Source organism: Barbatula barbatula, assembly GCF_947034865.1.
Source record: "Barbatula barbatula genome assembly, chromosome: 10".
NCBI classification, from domain to species: domain Eukaryota; kingdom Metazoa; phylum Chordata; class Actinopteri; order Cypriniformes; family Nemacheilidae; genus Barbatula; species Barbatula barbatula.
Genome location: NC_136773.1, coordinates 3,663,473 through 3,684,903, shown reverse-complemented (window position 1 = coordinate 3,684,903; position 21,431 = coordinate 3,663,473). Strand labels below are relative to the sequence as shown.

At 39.8% G+C, this 21,431-nt stretch overlaps 1 protein-coding gene across 1 annotated transcript in view; it reads right to left on the bottom strand.

Moving 5' to 3' along the window:
* Positions 1-21,431, bottom strand: part of cntn5 (contactin 5) — a gene marked incomplete at its 5' end in the record, with an annotated part of 94,206 nt that overhangs the window by 53,608 nt on the left and 19,167 nt on the right. The window contains 3 exons of the mRNA XM_079465335.1: positions 1,636-1,738; positions 9,210-9,413; positions 17,453-17,548. Coding sequence (XP_079321461.1) covers positions 1,636-1,738; positions 9,210-9,413; positions 17,453-17,548 — 403 coding nt within the window. The remainder of the gene's footprint in view (positions 1-1,635; positions 1,739-9,209; positions 9,414-17,452; positions 17,549-21,431) is intronic.

The window sequence follows — 21,431 nt, the reverse complement described above, 5'->3', positions numbered from 1 at the left end:
AGATCTCAAGCTCACCGGAAGACCCGCTTTCAGACACGTAGCCATCAAAGCCATGAATTAGCTGGGATGGGAAAGGCCACCGGCCAGATTTTTCATGAACTGAGTGCGTAAAGTTGAATCGAAGTAAGAAGGAGAAGCCAACAAGAATACATAGATCAATGTCTAGGTTTAAGTAATGACTTATTATTCTAATGTGGATAATTAATTGTAAACGTGCATTTCTTCACAAAGGGGTCCTCGAAGGCACTGTAAACAATTACTGGGTCTTTAGAACAGTTTGGCTTATAAGGTGTTTGCGCCTGATAGGGCTTCGCATTTGAATTATTCATTTCCAATAACGAACGCAAATAGAATTACAGCCTGATGACGGCGGATTATGTTTTTAAAATGCAGCGTTGCACTTTGATTCATGAGCAGTGTCGTAATTGTGTAAATATACAAACTGCGCTCTCAAGAATGCAAAAGATACCGATAAACTGAAAGAAAACATTATAATACTGCGTAAAACAAAATGGTTGACATTTTCTAAAAAAGTGGAGTCATGCACTTCCCACGTAAGAGTGCAATTTCAGCCAACATGATAAAAACAACATAATTCTAACGTCACCAAGGACATTGTACCTGTTTGTACCTGGTCCAGTAAAATAGTAGAAAATTGTGACAAAATAATAGAAAACTGGCCAGGATCCATCCATTTCGAGTAATTGAATAACTTTAATAATAACTCAATATTCATTTAAACGCATCTGGGCAAGTTAAAGGAAATACGGAATGCAGAGAACCACCTGACTATGCAAAGGTTAGTCGCTCAGATGAGCGCCCTACAACATCCTTTAAATATTTGCTTTTGACTACAAACATACATAACCCGAAGTTACGGCGGATAATTCCACTCAAGGAAAAACAGGGACAACTTTTAACAATATAATTTTTTTCGTATATGAAAGCAGCAGGGCACAGCGAGCAAAAACTTAAGCATCCGTGAAAAAAGCCTGGGCAGTACATCATCTGGACGCAGTGCGCTGCCCTGACTTAATGTCAAAGTGCTTTTCTGCCTTCCAGCGGTGGACCTGTACTGGCCACTTTCATTTTTCACCGCGCTATCCTTGGCCAAATGTGAATATAACAGATATTAAAAGCATCCTCCAAACAATGACGTGCCAGCGCTCTCATTCGCTTTCATCTCACAGCCCTCGGCCCTCACCTCTGCCTCCCCGTTCAACTATTACCAGAATATACGGCTCCCAGGGGCCGAATCCCGCCGCTGTTTCTACACCAATCAGAGAGAAATTGCCACTATATCAGATATGGTGCAGAGTTCAATACTTGTGGAGAGCTCATTTAACGGCAGACAGGAGTTAGGCTTAAAAATAGCTATGCTCCTGCCAAGGCCTCATCTCCGGAGAACGTGCTGCGCTCTACTCTACAAAGAAACAGGCTCGACTTGTAAAATTGGTCATAATTATGATTATTAATGATTCCAACAGAAAAGAGGCGTTACACTGGGGCGATGGAGAATTGTGCATGCGTTTGTGCCGATGGAAAGGCACCTTGAGGTGGCGGTGTGCGAGGGGGTGGTCTTGACATTCAGAGATACGGAGGAATGTGGGTGGGTTATGATGTCGCCGTACTTACTTCCCAAGAGCGAAGCACTCCAGTCTCACCGTGACCCCTTTGGCTGCTAGTACAGTCTGGGGAAAGTGTGCTTCAATTTTGGGCTCGTACTCTCCCATGACACCTAGGCGACAGAAAACACACATATGTGTAAGTCAGTGCGTTGAAGGATTTAACTTTGTTTTTTTTGGGAGCTGCAGAGAAGAGAACAGAACAGAAAGCGACATTTTCTGATGCACATTCAGATTGGATTTTGGTGTTTATAAGCCCACGGCTGTCACAGAGACAGGTGTGATTTCTCACGATGCCTATTTCAGTGATATCTGTCATGCATTGTATGCGAGGTATTCTGAAAGATGATCGTATAAAAATGATTAACAGCAGCTTTAACTTTAAATGCATTTATAAAACCCCTGTGGGCAGCTCATTGCTTGGCATTGTTCTACAATTCAAACGAAAACCATCAAAAACTCTTTTTCAGGACAAAGGATTGTGGGTACCACTACCTGAAAAGCATTGCATGGACACATCGACACGTTTGCCTTGTTATTTTCACTGAACAGTTATTTAGAATGCGAATACTAACTTAGCATACCTATGTAGTATGCAAATAGGGATGCAGCCCCAGACATGACCCCTTACGTTCTAATCACACTTTACGGCGAGATCAGGAAAGCTCTTGTGCTGTGATCTTTTGCTGGTGGTGATTCGTTCTCCTGCACCTGACTCCACGGGACAACGGCAAACCTCTAAATATCTCGGTCTGCAGGTGTTGGATCAGCACATTATTCACACCTTCTGCCCACTCACACGAGATTCCACACTGGCATCATCCCAGTTGGTTTTTGGAAGGCTGTACTCATTAATTTAAACCTGTGACAGCAAACGTGTGCTTTCCGTACACTGGGCTCAAGTTTTTTCTCTTAGGTAGATGCGTTTGTAGATTTAGCAGAGGCCAGAGGAACTGTACGCTTTGTGATAAATTACATCACTCGTATGAACTATACTGCTCGCTGGATATCTAGCACAGAGGTTCTGAAGCCTTGACCTCACAATGGACAGCGCGACAACCATAAATGTTATATAATGAGACAATACTGTAATGCAGATCCAAAAAACGTCATTATACACTTTTTTACGCAAATGATTCACCTCGAAAACTATCGGAAAACCTTTATCTGCGCAAGAATATCCCACATGGCCAGTCAGTGATTCATTTTTTTTTATTTATTCTAATATTGATTCTGCAAGCCTGGAGACTGTAGTGTATACTGCGAGTTAATAAATGCTCCACTTAAACATGCGATGAGGGTAAACAGATCAAGAACAGAATCAGATAAAGTTGTGCATTTTTAGAATTTATACACATCTTGGCATTTCCATCCATGTTTTTAAAACAATTTCCCAAAATGTGCAAAAAAATAGGTAAATGAAAAAATAAAACATACGTGAACTGCTGGATGTCTTATGGGTTATGCGATGTCTTAACTGCTGGATGTCTTGTACATAAATATAAGAATAAATAGGCTCCCCATTGATGCATGGCTTGTTGGGATAGTACAATATTTTGTACTAATATTTTGTACTAAACTTGTCTATTTAAGCTATTACTACAAATATACTACTTGTGCTTCGTATGAGTGGTTTTGTGGTCTAGGGTCACAAATGTAAAAAGCAGCAACGTGTATCTTTTTTTGGTTAGACATGCATAAAAATCATTTACTGGATTTGAACAATTGTTTATAAGTTAAACTGTCGGGTACAGTTTTTGACTCCAAACCCAAGTACATGAAGTAATCTGCAATCTTTTGGTTTGGAGATTTTAAAATGCAGGCAAATTTACAAACCGCGTCTTTAAAAAACAATAAAATAAAAACGGATTCATAGATGCATCAAGCCCTAAAGTCTATAAACCCGCATGATCAGTGCAACTGTAGAAAGATCAATATGAGTAGCAATACTACGAACAAATCTCTCGCATTCACAAATCAGCCCAACTAACCCAGAGGAATCACGGCAGACAGGTGGTTGTCGGTGAAGCAAAGAGGGAATTCTCTACAGTGCCACGCATGACAAGCTGCTAAACTAAATAATTTTCCAAGTTGCGCACACTTCAGATGCCGCTGGGAAACAGGGCGAGAGAATTTGTCTTCAAAGCGGCATATCACGCCGGAGTCTAATTGAGTCGAAATTCAGTGGAATGCAGGGGAATTTGGAAGGGCTGGATATCTCTCCAGACGTCGTAGCTGGGGGGCACGGCCCCGTTGTTTATTCATGCGAACGGCATGAGGGCCCATCCACTTGCCCTGAGATATGTCAGGTGGCGTAGAGTAAATCTCCAATTATGAAGGAAAACACTCCCATTCTGGGGCCTGATTATCAGTCTTATTAAATGGCAAACTGTTGCATGAATTTTACATGAGGAAGAATTCCTTTTCTTTTTGTAGTTAGAAAAAATATCACATATCGTGTGTTTCGTATTCATATTCATTAATTCATGTAAAAAATTATTTGTAATTTTGGTCTATGGCAACCATAATCTTATAAAAGCACGACATGTAACAGCAGGGACTATTTTCTGAAAACTAACCATCCAAACCCAGCAAAAGCGCGACCCCCTTGCCTATAGCAGTAATCGACATCCCATTTATAGCCCATTATATGACAGCATTCCTTTTTTCCCCAAACAACTTTTCAATTTCAATCTCATTCTCCTTATTGCTACACATTTGTGATTCCAGCAATCCCGCGTGCATAATGAATCTGCAATATTTCTTTGGTGCACGCGGCATCGTATTCCTATTTAGCATCTGGAAGGACTGAAATTGATAGTACTGAGGTTTAATCTGACTGAGGCAAAACAAACCATCGGGGCCTTCTCGTGTCGCAACGCCTATTTTCAAATTTCACAATTTAAGCCATTTATTGACGTGAGATGGGGTCGTTTCGTGCAAGGCAATTTTGCTTTTCTTATGTTGTGCCATGCAGAATGATCACCTGATGAAAGTCTGGGCATCCATCAAACGATTAAAGCTTCTACATGCAACTGCTAATGAAAAAATCCATTATCCCAATGCTGAGGTTCACATCTATATTCTAATGACTGAGCCGAAGCAAAAGTGCAAATTGGAAGCACTTAACACACCTCTCTGACAACAGGAACATTCTGGTGCGAAAGCTCTTAAAGAAACAGTACACCCATAAATGAAAATTCTCTGATGAACACGCTCTCCTTTTGTTTCTGTGTTTCTTCAATGTTTGAAACACCAAAGATGTTGTTTATTTTGAATCATGAACATCATACGTGTTCAGAATGACATGAGGAGGAGTAAACGATGACCTGCACCTTTCAGGTGACCTACTCCTTCAAGAAACAAAATAACTGGATGTCTTAGGAAAAAGTAAGTGCTGGAGCTCCATCTATCACCCCTCTCTTCAACAGACAGAATGTGTGACATTTCACTTCCCATTAAAATCACAAATAGGAGATTTGAACAATGTCATATTAGGACACATTTTGTATTCCAATGTCCACTTACTGTATAAAGGATTCCTGTACATACTTAGCAAATGTCTTCCCCGCTGTCTGGAAACATTACAGAGGCATAACTAACAAGGCATTTGAAAGAGGAATTCCTGAAGGCCAGAGAAACTCTTAACGTGACATTGTGATCTGAACCAATATGGCAGTTGAAGGGGAATGCCCATCACAAAAGGTCAACGTCCTTTGGTTGCTGGTTTAATGTGGCAGAAGCCTGCCGAGTAGCTTCTGGTTTTGGGAAATGACGGTTTGTCTGTGTTGATTTTATGCTAGTCAGGTTATGACGCATTTACACCCGTTTTGCAGGCTAATGTGAGCTGACATTCATTACAATGCATTGGTTCAATGCTCTTATCCATAATTTGAGAAACTGCTATTGACTTTATCAATAAAAAATGTATACAAATATGTATAATGATGAACGTTTAAATATGTTGGGTCATAAATAAAACACCTCTATGGCCCTTTACAACACACTCCGATTCATTTGGGGTGGATATCATTTAAGATGTGCTACATGCAAGTGTGAAACGTATTACACATTGGAGTGTTATTTCAAGAAATACACACAAACAGCACAGAGTCCTTATTTTTCATTTAATGATCATCAAATTACTCTTATTTAACATTTGTAAATAAAAAAAATCTGTTTTCCTCACTCCTTCTTCTGCAAAAATGTTTCCTTGTGACATTTAAAATCCTCTTTATTTGTCTCAACATTTCTAGTTTAATAACCGAAATCAGTTCGCTCTTCGGATTCAATGACGTCAAGACTTCGTCCTCTATGAATGAATGACAAATGATGAAGACCTACAAAACAGTTTGACCCTTCACATGGTCACTGCCCCTCCAAGGTCCAAAGCCGAGCAACAAGGTTGGGTAATCCGGTGAGTGTTTGTGAGCGTAGCAACTTGGTTGATGAGTCCGTAAGAGTTATAGTTCCATGCGAGTCACATCTATTAAGGTGCGATTTATCACTTAAGAACCGAGGGCCCGCGGTGTCTTTACGGTTCTCCGAGAGAGCGGGCGAAGAAGATGCATGGTTTCCCCTGAAGGTGCGGCTGAGCGCAGATGCAGTTGGGCAGTTTGATTAAGAGTGTCTTAGCCGAGGTAAGGACACAGGTGAAGCATTTCAACTGCTCATTCCAGCACGTAGCTGGAATCATCTCACCAGAGAGAACGAATCGCAGGTCCTGCGTCGAAGTCTGTGAGAAAGCTTGGGGTGACGAGTCATTTTCAGGGTTTTAGGCGGAAACACACCGAGAGAATGCGCAAGGCTTCCCAGCCAAAAACAGTCGGAGCGTCAAGCAAAGAATGAATAAAGATCCCCATCAGCCGTGTTTGCACTACGGGTGACTAAACTCTCGCTGCACTCGCTCTGATTTCGCACGGCCTTCCGCGAGACCCTGACTGCATGATTATTTGAAAATGCAGCTGCGGCAAAGCATTTCATCGCAACTCAACCACCTGTGGCACAAAGCTATCCCTCAGGATTTTCTTTTGCCCGTTATGGCCTTCGATTGCCTTTGTCTGTTCTTCCTTTATTTTAAGAGTGGCCTGTATTAACCGAGAACATGACGCAACTCGCATTCGCTATCTCTGCTAACAAGAGACGCAAATCCAATTTAGTATGCTAATGCATTTAGATTTGTGTATGTCTCCAAGGACCGTTTCTCACAACAAGGTTATGCAAATGCCTGAGAGGGGGAGGGACGCGTGCCGAGGGGGACACGGTGTCCTGATAAAGGACGTGCATTACATTAGACCACGTAGGCAAAAACAAGCTTTTAGGGCACTGTTCTTCTTTCAGCTAGGCTGTTACGGGGCAGCGTACCGGAGGGACTGACGTTGAAGTGTAACGGCAGCAGGTGATGCATGCGCGTCTCTGAAGTATGTAAAAGCGCCTGAAGTGACAGCCGTTCGTTTGGCTCGCCGCTCGGCTCGTGGGAGCGGGCTATAAAAGAAGCCACAGCCCATTCTGGAAGAGCACCATTGATTGGGTTAATTTTATGCTGGGAAATGATTTCCCCGATGGCCAGTTTCACCAGAACGCATTGTCTGAAAAAAAGATCTCTAAAGCAAATGATAAAGCACCTCATGCTCTCCGTTTAATGCGGATGTTTGGAATTCATGACACTTTCAGTTTGGCCCTAAGGGTCTCTCAAACAGAGAGTAGAAGAGAGAGAAAGCTAAGAGAAGAGAGACACATAAAGCATGTGTATAAGTCAGATACCTCATTAAACTGGCTTCACATGGTGTAAAAAATTCAAAAGCAGACAGCTGACCTTAGTGCCAATGTGGTGAGTGAATAAAATGTGCATATCCCTTTAAGCCAGATTTGCAGGAACATACATAATTTGTAGCCTTTTCAGTTATTGATGCACTGTGCCTGGATGCTATCCAGAGCTTCAAAAATACACAGTGAATCTCAGAAGAGCAGCTGTAATGTATCTAAACGGGCTCTGCATCTGGACTACAGTCCCTGGATGGGTTTCATACCGTCACAGATGGAAGTAAAGCACCGATAAACCAGACATATTTAGTTTTTTAAGCATAATTTCTGTCATGATTACACAAAACAACTCCACGTGGTAGCACATAGTCATTCCGGTGACTTTATGTTCAGCTCACTTTATGTGGCACTAGAGGCCCAAACAGAATATGTTATTTACTAGCCCAGTTGGCTATGATATGAGTTGGGGGGGCTATCTGTTTGTTTAAGGAATGGCAGATGTTTGTATTATATTACATCATATTATCTACGTAAATAACTAAATATATTTTAGTCAAGTGATCCTAATCTTTTGAATCTTTTTTATATTTATGTACATAAACAATATCTGCAAACATGGTAATGCTCACATTTCATGGTTTATAAATTGAATTTGTCCTTTTTGAATGAATCCTGGAATACACAACACCATATTTGTTCAGAGTTTTGAGTTTACAACACTTGCCGAAAAGCTTTGCCAGTTTGCAGATTCTGAGCAGCTGACAGATTTCACAGAAAATTGCAAAGTGCTTCAGACGATGATTTCTTTCAGCTGGAGGAGATCAAAATGTTTGATATTTGAAGGAGATTCTAGAACACGCAGAACATCTTCACATCCAAAACCGCATGCGGGACGAGAGCCCTGAAGGAAAGGCGCAAGGCCGGTGACGCGAGTGATAATGAGTGTCAGCTGCATGTTGCACCGGTCTCGCATCTCTCACGGAGTAGCTCCGGAAGCATAAAAGACGAGCGACAGGAGTGTAGGACGAGAGAGGACCAGGCCTGGACTTCATGTTATGTTTAATTATACTTTCGGTTTATTGTTTGTTTATTTTATTAAAAGTTGGTGTTATGTTCGCCGGTTTCCACCTCCTTCCTTCCTTACATTGAACTGTGCTCCTGGCTCGAGGTGGGGTCCCATCCGAGACACGTGAGACCGGTGCAATGCGCAGCTGACACTCATTATCACTCGCGTCACCGGCCTTGCACCGTTCCCTCACAGCTCTCTTCCGGCCTTGCTTGTTACACTGTTGTGAATAAAGCCGAGTGCTTTTGAATGGGGTTTTGCTACTGTGGTCATCTCCTGCACATTCATGATCTGTCACAAGCCATCTTTGTTTGATATGTTTGTGTAAAATAAAAGGTCTTGTTCAGTGTATAATGTCAAGTTTTTCTCTGTGATGCAAGTCTTTCTTTTATATTTAAAGATTTTCCACACGAAATGTTAAAAAAGGACATTTTATGTATTTTTGAAATATGGTAAAAAAGTCATAAAATTTGAGAAAAACTCGGTTACGGATTGTTCCCAGTGTAGTGTTTCTATGTGAGTCTATTTAAAAAAAAACTATATTTTAAAGACGTCTTCCTTAAATTCCAAAGCACCAGCTCGGAATGACTCAATTTAATTTCATTTATTTCAATAGCGCCGGGACTTCATGTCATGGTATTGATTCATCCATTCGGTCTACCTAGAGAAGCACTTGGCATCCAGCCCAGTTCTGTCATGCAGCTGAGCGGTGTTTCACGTGTGCGTGCGAGTGTGAAGCGTGTGTAATATCTCACCATCTGTTTTCAGAGTCAGGGGTGTTGGCGGGCTCAGGACCCTGGCGTTGGTAACAGTGTTCTTCACTTGGCACACGTAGCTGCCCACGTCCGAGGGCTGCACCTTGGAGATGTACAGATTTCCCATCTCCTGCGAGATGAATCGCCGGCTGTCCTCTGCCACGAACGAGGGGAGCTCGTTGAACACCCAGCTGTAGATGATCTCTGAAAATGAAAACAAAACTTAGCTTTGTATACTGTAGTAGGCTATACTGTATGAGACCAGTTCTATTGCACTTATGCTTTTCGTTGTACTTATGTTGTTCCAATTGCTCCCATTGTTTACCTCATTTGTGAGTCGCTTTGTATAAAAGCGTCTGCTAAATGACTAAATGTAAATGCTCTCTGCTGGAGCCAGAAGGAGAGCTTGCAGATGAGAGTGCAAGGGAGTCTATATAAGGGAATGAATGTTATGGGGAGTTCGGTCAAACTATGGCAGCGAGAAAGCGAAGAGCTGTCCTAAATCAAAGACGGCACCGTCCACGGAGCCAGTTAGTGTATGTGCACTATATCAGAAGAGACAATTCTACAAAAGGGACCAAAATAGTTTGTAGATCTTGTTGGTCTTACTAACTCAAGTGTGATTCATAATGTTGATTATATTTTAATGTTTTAATAAACGCGGCCATAAGCTGCATGCTTCGTGCTGTAAACACGCCACTTGAGCATCCAGTGAGCAAGCACAATAAAAGTGTGAACTAAACAAGTGTAATTGTTAGTTACTGGAATCAACTTTTTCAATGCTCCGCAACAGCAAGCGGCTTTGCATGACCCTCCTTATGACCTAAAATCTTGAGAAGCTTTGATATGAATGACCACACTGCCGGTTAGTTGAGACATTCTGGCATGAGATTGCGGGTTCGCACATTGATTTCACAATTAAATAAAATCCATTGTTGGATTTAGTTTGTAATTCGGTTTATTGTTATCTCATGAGTCCTACTAAATGCAACTTCAACTTTTTCCAAAGTGCTTATTTTATAAAGAACGCCGCTATCTCACATAAAGCAGTCTGTATAGAGTAAATGATTGATTGTCGAACGATCTATATCCATCAATTCAGCACCACCGCCGTGGACAGCACCTGTTAACGTGGCACGTAGGAAAGAGATAGTACGGGAAACACACGAAGAAAAGATATACCTGTAGTTAAGATATACCTTTAGAGTCTTCGTAGCAGACAACAGTATCGGGAAGCGCAGCCCGAGACATTATGGCAGACATGTTATTGGTTTAATGGGTCATACTTTCAAAGGGTGCAAGTTGTGATCTTTATATTCATATGTGTACAAATGCTCTTAAAGATCCAATTGAATCAAAAAAAAAAATTGTATTATTAAACGTACCACTACTTATATGTTAGTATAAGTGTTTAAAATAAAAGCATTCAATTTCTTCCACTAAACAATGACATCATTCTGTACTTCAGCTGTAAAGTACATACATTTGTTTAAAATATCTCAACATTTCAAGGCACTTCAGTGAGTCTTCAACAATAAGTAGATTTGGAGAGTTTGGTTCCAAAATGAGATAACTCATTTAAAATAAAAAATCATGTTTTTTATTATGTTATCATGTTTCTGTTGTGTTTTATTGTGTTAGTTAGCTGTATTTATCGAGTTTATATGGCTTTAATCGAAACCAACCAACTGCAGTTTGATTGATATAAATTGGATTGCACAATAATATAAACATGATTTTTGAAAACTTTGAAAAACTGAGTTATCTCATTTTGGAAGGAAACTCTTCATTTTTACTTTTAAAATGTGATCATTTTTGCAGCTAAAAGATGTTTGTTTTTTGTTACTTTTCCAACTTAAGACAAACGAACAAAAAAACTATTATTTTTAGTTTTTTTATTTGAACTCTTCAAGGACAAATAAAAGTCTCTGCATATTTTCCTGCGTTTTGTTACTATTGAAAGCGGAGGACGGTTTCAAAATGTCAACAAATCATGCAGTTCTTGTGTTTTCGTGATCAATCATTGCTGTCAGAGACACAGTCACAGACATGCAGAGAAATACATCATAGAAATCCAGCAGATATGGCACACTGGATTATTCCTCTGAGCTCACGCTGTTTCCCGTATGTCGACTGTATCAAAGTCACAGACTTTCTTACAGCAGAGAGAAGGAAAAAGAGAGGGAGACAAATTTCCTAATGGCACAAATGAATTTCCTCAAGACCAATTTATTCAGCACATAATTAACGTATGAATTTCATAGGCCATTTATTTCTTTTTGCATAGTAAATACAGGTGCCGTGCTTCTGGTGATGGATCGCTGCTCTTTAAAGACTTTCCACTTCGATACATTTTCATACAGGGTTAATATCGCCTGAGAAGACAATACTTTTTTATCTCGTAAATAAAACCGAGTAGGACTGTATCAGGTAAGTCGTCCTGTATCGTGTAAGGAGCGTCAAACAATGTTAAGCACAAAAGTTTGAACTTTTGGCTCTTGATAAAGCTTTCTGAGGCTAATTGTAATGTGCAGTTACTATTTATATACTGAATTCAACCGAGTGAAAACTATTGTTAATGTAAAATGTGACAAATGTGTCCCTCTGTTCATCTTTTTCTTCATTGTTTGGTTCAAATAATGTATTTAAAAATGTGTTTTTAAATTGTTTTCCGACAAGCAAACTACAACCCACACTCCCCCATCATGTAACTGCTGAGATACATGCACATGCTGTTTACAGTTCATTTCTCAATGAGCCATCGGTGCATCACACATTCATCAAGGTCAAAAACCAACAACGCCTCCTCTATACATCCACCCGTAGAGCACAGTGATAAAATTGAGAGTAATATCCTGTTTACATCTCAGTGATCCCAAATTATTTTCAATCACTTGCAGTTTTAAAGTCATCTACCCATATTAATGCGAACGGAGCCTCCTACCAGCAATTCAGGCAAATGAAAGACAAATTAACCTCAAAGTCCTCCTGCGAGTTCTAAAATAAATTCCCCCCAGTTCTCTCCGTTCTACGCGTATCAATTTCTATGGAGTGCTAATCCTCCAAGCAAACATTTAATACTTCTAGCGTATAACTGTATGGTGCTATCATAGGATTTATAGAGCCATGCGTGAATGTGTTCGGTCATGACGTGGTACATACCTCATAAATGAACGATATCTGTCTAGATAGACTATAAATAGATAATACAATCAACAGATACAGTTAGTATACAATCAATACTGTCTAGTGCATTCCTGAGATGCTTTTCAAATGTAAGCTGCAGGCGCTGGTTTATTGATTTTTTCAACTCATCTAATAATTCAAGTGTATTTACATTGTTGAAAAGCGGCTGTACTGAAAACAGTCAAACAGTTTTTTTATGACATGCACTTGTGGAAACAATTCCACACGAAGTAAAACAAATCTACAAAAGTCTTTTAGGTATTAAGATCACAAAAAACCTAGAGCAGGCCTACATTTTACCTTTTACTAGGAAAGAACTTGTGTCTCCAGGCATGACTGGCACTGGCATTTAAGACATCTCATTCTGTGACCCGGTAGCCAGTGAGTGATGGTAATTCACCAGCTTTCCATGCAGGGTAAACAATTACTGAAAATCAATAGTGAAAATAATAACAGCCTTGCCTTACGCCAATTACTTGCTTGGGTTTTTCTTGTCTGTATTTGAGGTTGCAGGTGGTAACATTTTACACTTGAGATTTGTGCAGTTTGAAAAAGGGATAGTAAAAGAAAAACAGGCAACAAACGCCCAACATACTGCATTAAAACTCATTTAACATTGTTTAACAGAGCTATAATCTAGATCAGTGGTTCTCTACTCTGGCCCGTGAGATCCATTTACCTGCAGAGTTTAGCCATAACCCTGATAAACCACATACCCGAACAAGCAAATCAACGTCTCCAGACTTATACTCGGAAGGAAAATGGACAATCTAGACACATGTAAAATATATTTGGTTCCCCATCCACTGTGTATTTCGATTGTATATATATACAGGGTGTCATATGCTGGGGGGGATGGAGAGGATTTTCCCCCTTCTGGTCTTTTTATCCGTGCCTCCGCTCTAATATTTGTATCCCTGGTGCGTTCCAGTGTCTTGAATTCAGAACGTAGTGTCATCAAGTGTTTTCTGACTTGACCATCTGACTTGATGATGTAAGCGCAAAAAAACGTAGGATTTGAAGAACAAAAATCAATTATATTTGCTATATTAAATTATATAACAACAGTTGAACAGCTTTCCTCTGGCTCAGTGGTTAATGCAAGGAGCTAGCAACGTCCAGGTCATAGTTTCTTATCCCAGGGATTGAACATACTTAGAAACAAATGTGTAGTATAATGCAATGTAAAATTGGATAAAAGCGTCTGCCAAATGCATAAATGTAAATATTCAAGTTTCTTTGGATGAAACGTGTCACGGAATACGTTGAAATGTGATATAAAGACAGTTAGTGCACTTTATAGCAAACATTTACTCACCTCTCTCAAACAGAAAATAAAGTAATCCTATTCTGTATGTCATCAATGTCATCAAAACACAGAAAACAATAATAAAGGCTACTTAATCTCAAATCTCAAAAAGCATTTTTAGCAGCACACCTGATGTTTGCTGGCAGAAGCATCATTGAATATAAAAATGAACACATGTCTGCATTTAAAACATCTGAATGTCTGTGTTTGTTGGCTCTGCGTTACAAATGGAATACAGTTCCACAATTGGTTTATTAAATTTGTAATTATTCTATAAATGCCTATAGCCTAATGGGCCACATACAGTATAAGTGGTTTGTATTTTCTTTCCAAAATATCCCCTCTGGTTTCTTTTCCACAAATCACCCCACCTCACCTCAATATACAGTATAATGTACAATCAATATTTAAAGTGATTTGGGAAATTCCAATGTTAGGGATATGACATTTTTCAGTCAAACTGGATATTCTCAAAGTAATGTATTTTTCGACTTGACTTGACTTTTAGCAGTATATTAAACCATCTGTTTATATTTGACTAAATCCCTGATGTGTCACGGTCTTGTCTGCCCCTGTCTCCTTCCTGGTGTTCTCCATAGACTGATTTCACGCTTCATTTGTTTATTCACGTCACAGACACCCGATGGTAGTCCAAACCATTGTAGTCTTTCTGTCTTTTTGGTTTTCTTCCCACCTCAGCCTCTATTATCTGTATCCCCACGGACTACATTTCCCATGCTCCCTCGCCTGTCTCCCGTGAGCAATCTCCCATACCTGCCAACGATCTCCCTCATCACACCATATTGATGGGTTTTTACCATTTTTACTCATCACACCAGAGTTTCTCAATATGCGTTTTTCAGCGCTCTGGTGTCCTCATGTTCTCTCTCTACGTCATGAACAACCGTCAAAGTCTGCTTCCAATACTCAAGAACAGAGAATGCATGAAAGTACCCGGATGTGTTCTCGATATCAAGGATATCATGGGTGTGAAAATTCACAGTTTTTAAACAGTGCTTTAAAGACGTCACATGGGTGTTTAAACTACCAATTAATGACACCCATCAATATGGTAAAAACCCTTGGTAAAAAAACTCTAATATAAGGTTGCTATTTACATGTCCATTTGCAAACGAAGCTCACTCATGCTCTGTTCTAGAAAACCCTGAAACTGGCCACTGAAGTGCTCACACTGCCTTCGTCTGTGCATGTGAAATAATTGTCTGAGTGCGTTTTCGTTACGTTTCTAATGATCCAGTAAATTTGAGCCTGGATTCTGATGCTTGACTGGACACGCACATCGACCGGCTGGAGATGGATAGGTTAACACACAGAGCCAGTAAATTCCCCCTATGAAACAGGACACTAGTCAGTTAGCATGATGCAAATGACACAAACACAGTCTCTTGATGATTCACAACTATTGTCCCGTAGCAAACAGTCAACGTTGAGCTACTGTATGTCTGGAACGGCAGACTGGAACATCCCAGGCGTCCCGTTCGATCTCTTGCTCATGGTTCGATCAGGTGAAATCAATGGCTCTTCACTGTCGAGAGCCGCAGAGTAATAAAACAAAGGCTTATAATTATCAAGATGACACATGCTAAAGACAGCGAGCCTGAAGTGAGCGAGACCGACTTAATGTAAATAGATCCAAGGAGGGAGGAGGTTGAGGAGATAAGGACTGATCCGAAACTGTGTCAGCAGAGACTAGGATTTATTCTGCACACAGTCAAGCAGCAAGTAAATTTAGACCGGCGTTAAAACCGCTGACACTTTCTCTCGGCTCCTTATCGCTGTGTAAACTGCGATGGACACACTCGTGTCTGCATGGTGCAATAATGACCTCTGTCTGTTCGGTATCACACGTCTGGGGCTGATCCAGCGTGTTTTGGCAAGGCGAGAGATGGGAGGTTACCAAATGCGTTGAAAGAAACATCAGACCATTATACTTTGACTCATTTATGACCCGACACTGTCATTTCCTTGAAATTAAAGGAACAGTTCATCCAAACAGGAAAATTACGCCATTGTGTCAAACCCAAGTGCTATTATTTCTATGACATCATCTTTTTCATGCAACAGTTCAACGCTGAGGAGAACAAAAATGCCACAAAAAACATTTCTCTGAGGCCACATAGCCTTGATGTGAGGAAGAGAGGTTCAATGTTACTGACCAACCTGCCAGGTTTGATAGTTCTGGGTGAAATGCTTCTTTAAAGCATATTTTTTGATGAGGGCTCTCAGCAGACAGGTAGAGAGACGGATGAGGTTACTCGGGGTCCCCACTAAGTGTTCTAAAAATGGCCATCACGCCACAAGCCCCTCATCTGATAGCACTGGTTCAACAGTCTACTGCCTGTTTCTGTGCCTTCTAGTCTGCTTGCATCCGACTTCATTTAACCTGCAATTACTGATGCTGAAGCAGAGACAAGCAGAAACACAGTGATTTAAGAGAGGAGGCAAGAAAATCTACTTGCTGAAAGACCAACTTACATCAGCAAAAATGAACGCGCTAGTGCTGTTTTAGTCTAGATCAAGTGAAAATGTTCAACAGCTAAACTTGCCTTCGGTCAGCGTGCGTTGCCTTTCTGGTCACTTAAAGATAATGATCATGACATGTGAATGAATTTGGTACTGGAAGTAGATCTGCTTACGCTGCTGCTGTTGGAGAGCAAGTATAAAGACTTGCTCTGAGCAATTCCATGCACACGTCAGGGTTTTACTTTTTTACCACTTTGATATTTGATATCAACCTTTGGGTGGTATAAATACTCATGAGGGAAAGATTTTAAAGCATTTTTAATGATTTTCCACAGTCACGTCCATAACAGAGAAATGTCACATTGATAACATCTTTCTCATAAATGCACGCATGAATATTGTCATTAAATATTTTGTGTTCTGTGAAGAACCGTTACTTCTTCAGTTGTTGGTAATTACTGTTTTCTGGTTGGTTTCATTCACAGAATTCCTAAAAAGTATATTGTCACCTTTTCTAAATTTAAGACAGAAAATAGAAATAGAACATTTTGTAATATCTTCAAACTGTCGTAAGGTGTTAAACAAAATATAAACCTATTGCTCAGTATATGTTGGCAGGAGAATCATTCTATGAGAATGTATGTTTCAAGTTTTGAAGGCAAATGTCACGCCCATAACACCTTAATAAGATGCACTGAAACTAAATTTCTCCACCGATACTGATAGTCGATTATTCAGACCGATATCTGCTGATGCCGAAACCCATGCAGATTCTGAAGAATAATGTTATATTTCTACATACAGCGCACACATTTATAGTCTTCTTTTGATTAACACGATATATCGGCCCTGACCATGGGTTGTTTCTAAACTATCGTCCGATAGCCGACAGTGTGAAAAATAGCTTTTATTGACTGATACCATTTTCCCAAACTCACACTGTACCTAATTGCCAAATTACTCAATTTACAAGTCAATGCGAAATGAAACGATCTGCATCTGAAGTTTAAACAATTTTTTATTCATTTTTTCTGATATTTTTATGGACCGTTACCCCATGTACCAAATAATGAAAAATGTATCTTCCCTAATTAAACAGTTACACGGTAAGAAACATCTGCGGTAAGAAATCTGCATTTGGCACAGAACTTCGCTATACCAATCATATGAGATTGTACGGAACCAGCTCATTAATCTAAACATATGTGACCTATTTTCACCAGGATAGAGACAAACAGAGAAGAGAGCGAGATATAATATCTACCTGGAGAATGAGGAGGGGGTGCACACATTAGCACAACTCCCTGGCCCTCCCGCACAGAAACTGCTCCTCTCGTCCGTCCGCTAAAGGCTTCGAGATCTGTGAAGACACACACACACACACACACACACACACACACACACACACACACACACACACAGAAGCGGTCTTAGCAAGTGACAGAGTGACACACGGAAGCACAGAGGCAGCTGTTAACCTGTAGATGAAGGGTCAGAGATTGCATATGAGCGTCTGAAAGCCGGATAAGAGCTCGCGGCTCAGCCAGATTTAGTGCCCGTCATCGGAGGTGTGACCCTCGCTTCGGTGTGTTCACACCCAAAACCTGCCACTTAAATCTCGCTTTCTGTTTCCCGCCAGACACAACGGCCAAGTGGTAATTAAAACAGCTAACCTTGCTGGAAGCCTTCAATCGCATGAGTACCGGAGAGAGAGGTAGAAAATCATTTTATTTCACAAAGAGCATAAAAATTTGGAGCGATCGTTACGGTTTGGAGCGAGGACGAGGACAGTATCGGGATGATAATGTTATCTGGATAATGTAGAGAATATAAGGGTAAACAATCCACATCTACTGCTACACATAAATGAACACGGGTTAGTTTCAGCTCAGGAACGATGGGATTGTTAGCAGACGACATGTGGAGCCACTACAGTTCAACTGTTGTGTTGAGACAAAACTGCATTTGCATACATCGCCATAATGAATGGCTGAGACCAACGCCATACCATTGGCTGACCTCCCCTAACAGTGAGAACCGGATTGTGATGTCATATTACCAAGGCAACACAAGAGTTTACTCTTTAAAGGCCTAGTTCACCCAAAAAACTAATTCTATCATTATTAACAACCCATCTTGTCATGTCAAACATTCAATGTTCAACCAATACACAAAAAGTTTATTTTGAAAATTGTTGAGAAAACCGTTGGTCCCCTTTGATACAAAACCAGTGTCCATAATTTCAACCAACGTTTCTCTGTTCTCAACATTTTTCCAAATATCTTCTTTTGTGTATTGGTTGACACTGGTTTTGTGTCAATACGATAGAAGTCAATGAGGACCAACGGTTGTGGTTACCAACCTTCTTCAAAATATCATCTTTTGTGTTTTGCAAAAGAAATAAAGTCACATAGGTTTAAAATGACAAGAGGGTGAGTAAATGATGAGAATTTGTATGTGAGCTATTCATTTAATGTCTCAGGAGAATATATTTCATAACATTTACATTTAGTCATTTATTGGAGGCTTTTATCCAAAGCAACTTACAAAGAGTTCAGGGAGCAATAAGCGATATGTCATAAAAGAGCCATAGTACGATAGGTGCTTAAATCAAGTGATTTCAATATCAACATTGTCCCAGACACACGCACCTCATAAGAACAGAGGTATTTTTTGAACAGTGGTTCTCAAAGTGGGGGGCGTGCCCCCCGAGACATTTTGAAGATCTCAACGAAGCCAAATACAGGAGTTCAAGTGATTTCCAGACAAAATCTATTGATTTCATGGGATCTTTAATGTAGGAGCAACAATTGAGCGATTAAAAATTAACTTGTTATTCTTCCTTCCTACAGGCAAATACTTTTGAGACGAGAAGTGATAAAAACCATAAACGGAAGCCAATAAGCAGAGTATCAGTACGGTAGTGTAGAAAACATATTAAAAAACGGACAAACAAGAAAACAATTTCCCCTTTGTTTGGAATTCACAGATTTACTCCGAGATCTTCAATTGCTATTTTTGAGTTAAATGTTTAAAAGGTCATTTCGGCTCGGTCTGAGCTTGCAGATATGAACTTGCACTTACTAAAGCTCTTGGTAACAGGGCAAATGGAAATGGAATGTTAGCAGCCTTTCTGAAGGTCAACAAATCAATAAGCGTCCCAATTAAGCATCGCTGCGCTGACACACAGATATGAGGAACGGCACAAGCCGCGTTTGACTGGAAATGACACTTAATTTGCAACTTGCCTTTAAGGGACAAAGTAATAACTACAGTTTTGTGGCTCTCGAGAACCAAAAGCTGCCGATAAACAGTGTTGCTAATTGAAACTAGTTAGATACCAGTGAAGGGAATAGTTCACCCAGAGGTAAATGCATTATTGCTCATATGTGGTTTTCCAAGCTCTGGAGACAACCTAAGCATTCGGATTTGCTGCTTTCAGGTTTCATGACATGGCATGGGGGGATTTGAAAGGGGAGGGGCTTAATTCAGATGGCGTGTCAGGATCCCATTTCCAGAACCGTCCCAACGTCAGAATCATTCTGCTGCATTTTTCCACAATGCACAAATCACAGAGCATTAATCCCTCACCAGAAACACTGTAAAGACTTTCAAAACAAAAACATGGCAGATGTGATAAGATGATAGAATTGATACTGCCATAAAAACATTTGGAATAAAGAGGTCTAGATTATAATCTGGACGTCAATTTGATGACAAATGTTTGAGCTCATATTGGAATCTTTAATAGATTTCACGATTGATTTGCAGACTTGGCAAAGATAGGAAACATTGGTAAAAACACAGTTGGCCACCTCATTTTACCTAATGTGATGCTTTTGTTAGTTAAACAAAATATGAACAATTGTGAATGGTTTGGATCATAAAAAGTGTCCGTTCCACAACAGAAGAGTAATGCCAGCTTGCATCGCACTATTAAGAAAGAGGCTTTTTAGTAGGATTTTGAGGCTGAGCGGGAAGTTCACCCCTGACAGCAGCTCAGTCATGCCACACGAATGTCACATGTGCAAAAACACATCTAGACACGTTAAGCACGTGGTAGTCTCATGCAAATTTGCATGTGAATTGTGGCGACATGTTGTCAACATGGGGTGACATGTTGATCACGCGTTTTGTTGTGAAAAATGTGAAATGTATATTAAATACTATGATGATACTTATTTTTCAAATATATCACAGTTTGTCACTATTGCCGCACTTGTGACTGTGCTGAGATTAACTGTCATTAAATGATGTTAACAAGTGAGAAGATTGAAAAAAGCTTTTTTATAGTAGCTTATTTACTGCTTCGACAGCTACTGTACACTTACTGGTTATATAAAAAAGGAATTTTGAATAGCAGACTTTGGTAAACTTTACATGACATGACACTTTGAAACATGTTTTCTAGCAAACAATTTTGATGTTACTTTCCATCTACAAACAAATGATACATTCTCAAATCAAAGCAAACACAGTACGTAGTTTTTCTTCACTGACGGTGTTAAAATATCTGGACCGCTAACACGGCTGTTTTTGACACATCAATGCAGCGTAAATGACTTCCGCTGAATAATGGCCGATCTTTGATCCTGTCTGTTATAACGTCTGACAGCTGAAAGATCGCTGTGCTTTATGTTTCCTGGTTGAACATATTATTTAAAAAGCACAACCTTGACATCCATCCCTGACGTGATAAATAGACATGTATAGCTTTTATAAATAAAACCTTTTTATTTAAACAGTTTATACAATGAGAAAAAATAGTCCAGAGTTAAATTTACTTTGATAATGCTAAATAAAATATGATGATATACTCGTAATTTAGTTTCTAAAGTTGGTGAAAGATAGTGAAAGACCAATGACCAAGATACTTCAGGTACCTCATCAACTGATGGAAAAAACACTTGAGTGAGAATCAAAGGTCACAATTTAAATCAAATACAGAAGATCAAACAGACAAATTCTGTTTATAGATAACTTAATTACATTAAACCCAAAAAAGTCCAGATCATTACCAACATTTAGCAAAAGTATATTTTTATTAAATGTTTTAAAGTACAACTGAAAAGCAACCATCTGTTACTTTATTTGATTATAATAAACAGAAATCAAACCCAAGCAAATACATAAACAGATCAGTTTTTTATTTGTTCTTGTGGCCTCATGAAGACATACAGTATGCATTTCTGTTCTTTCTGAAAACAGTGCACTTTTGATTCTTCTGTGTTCCGCACAGTCAG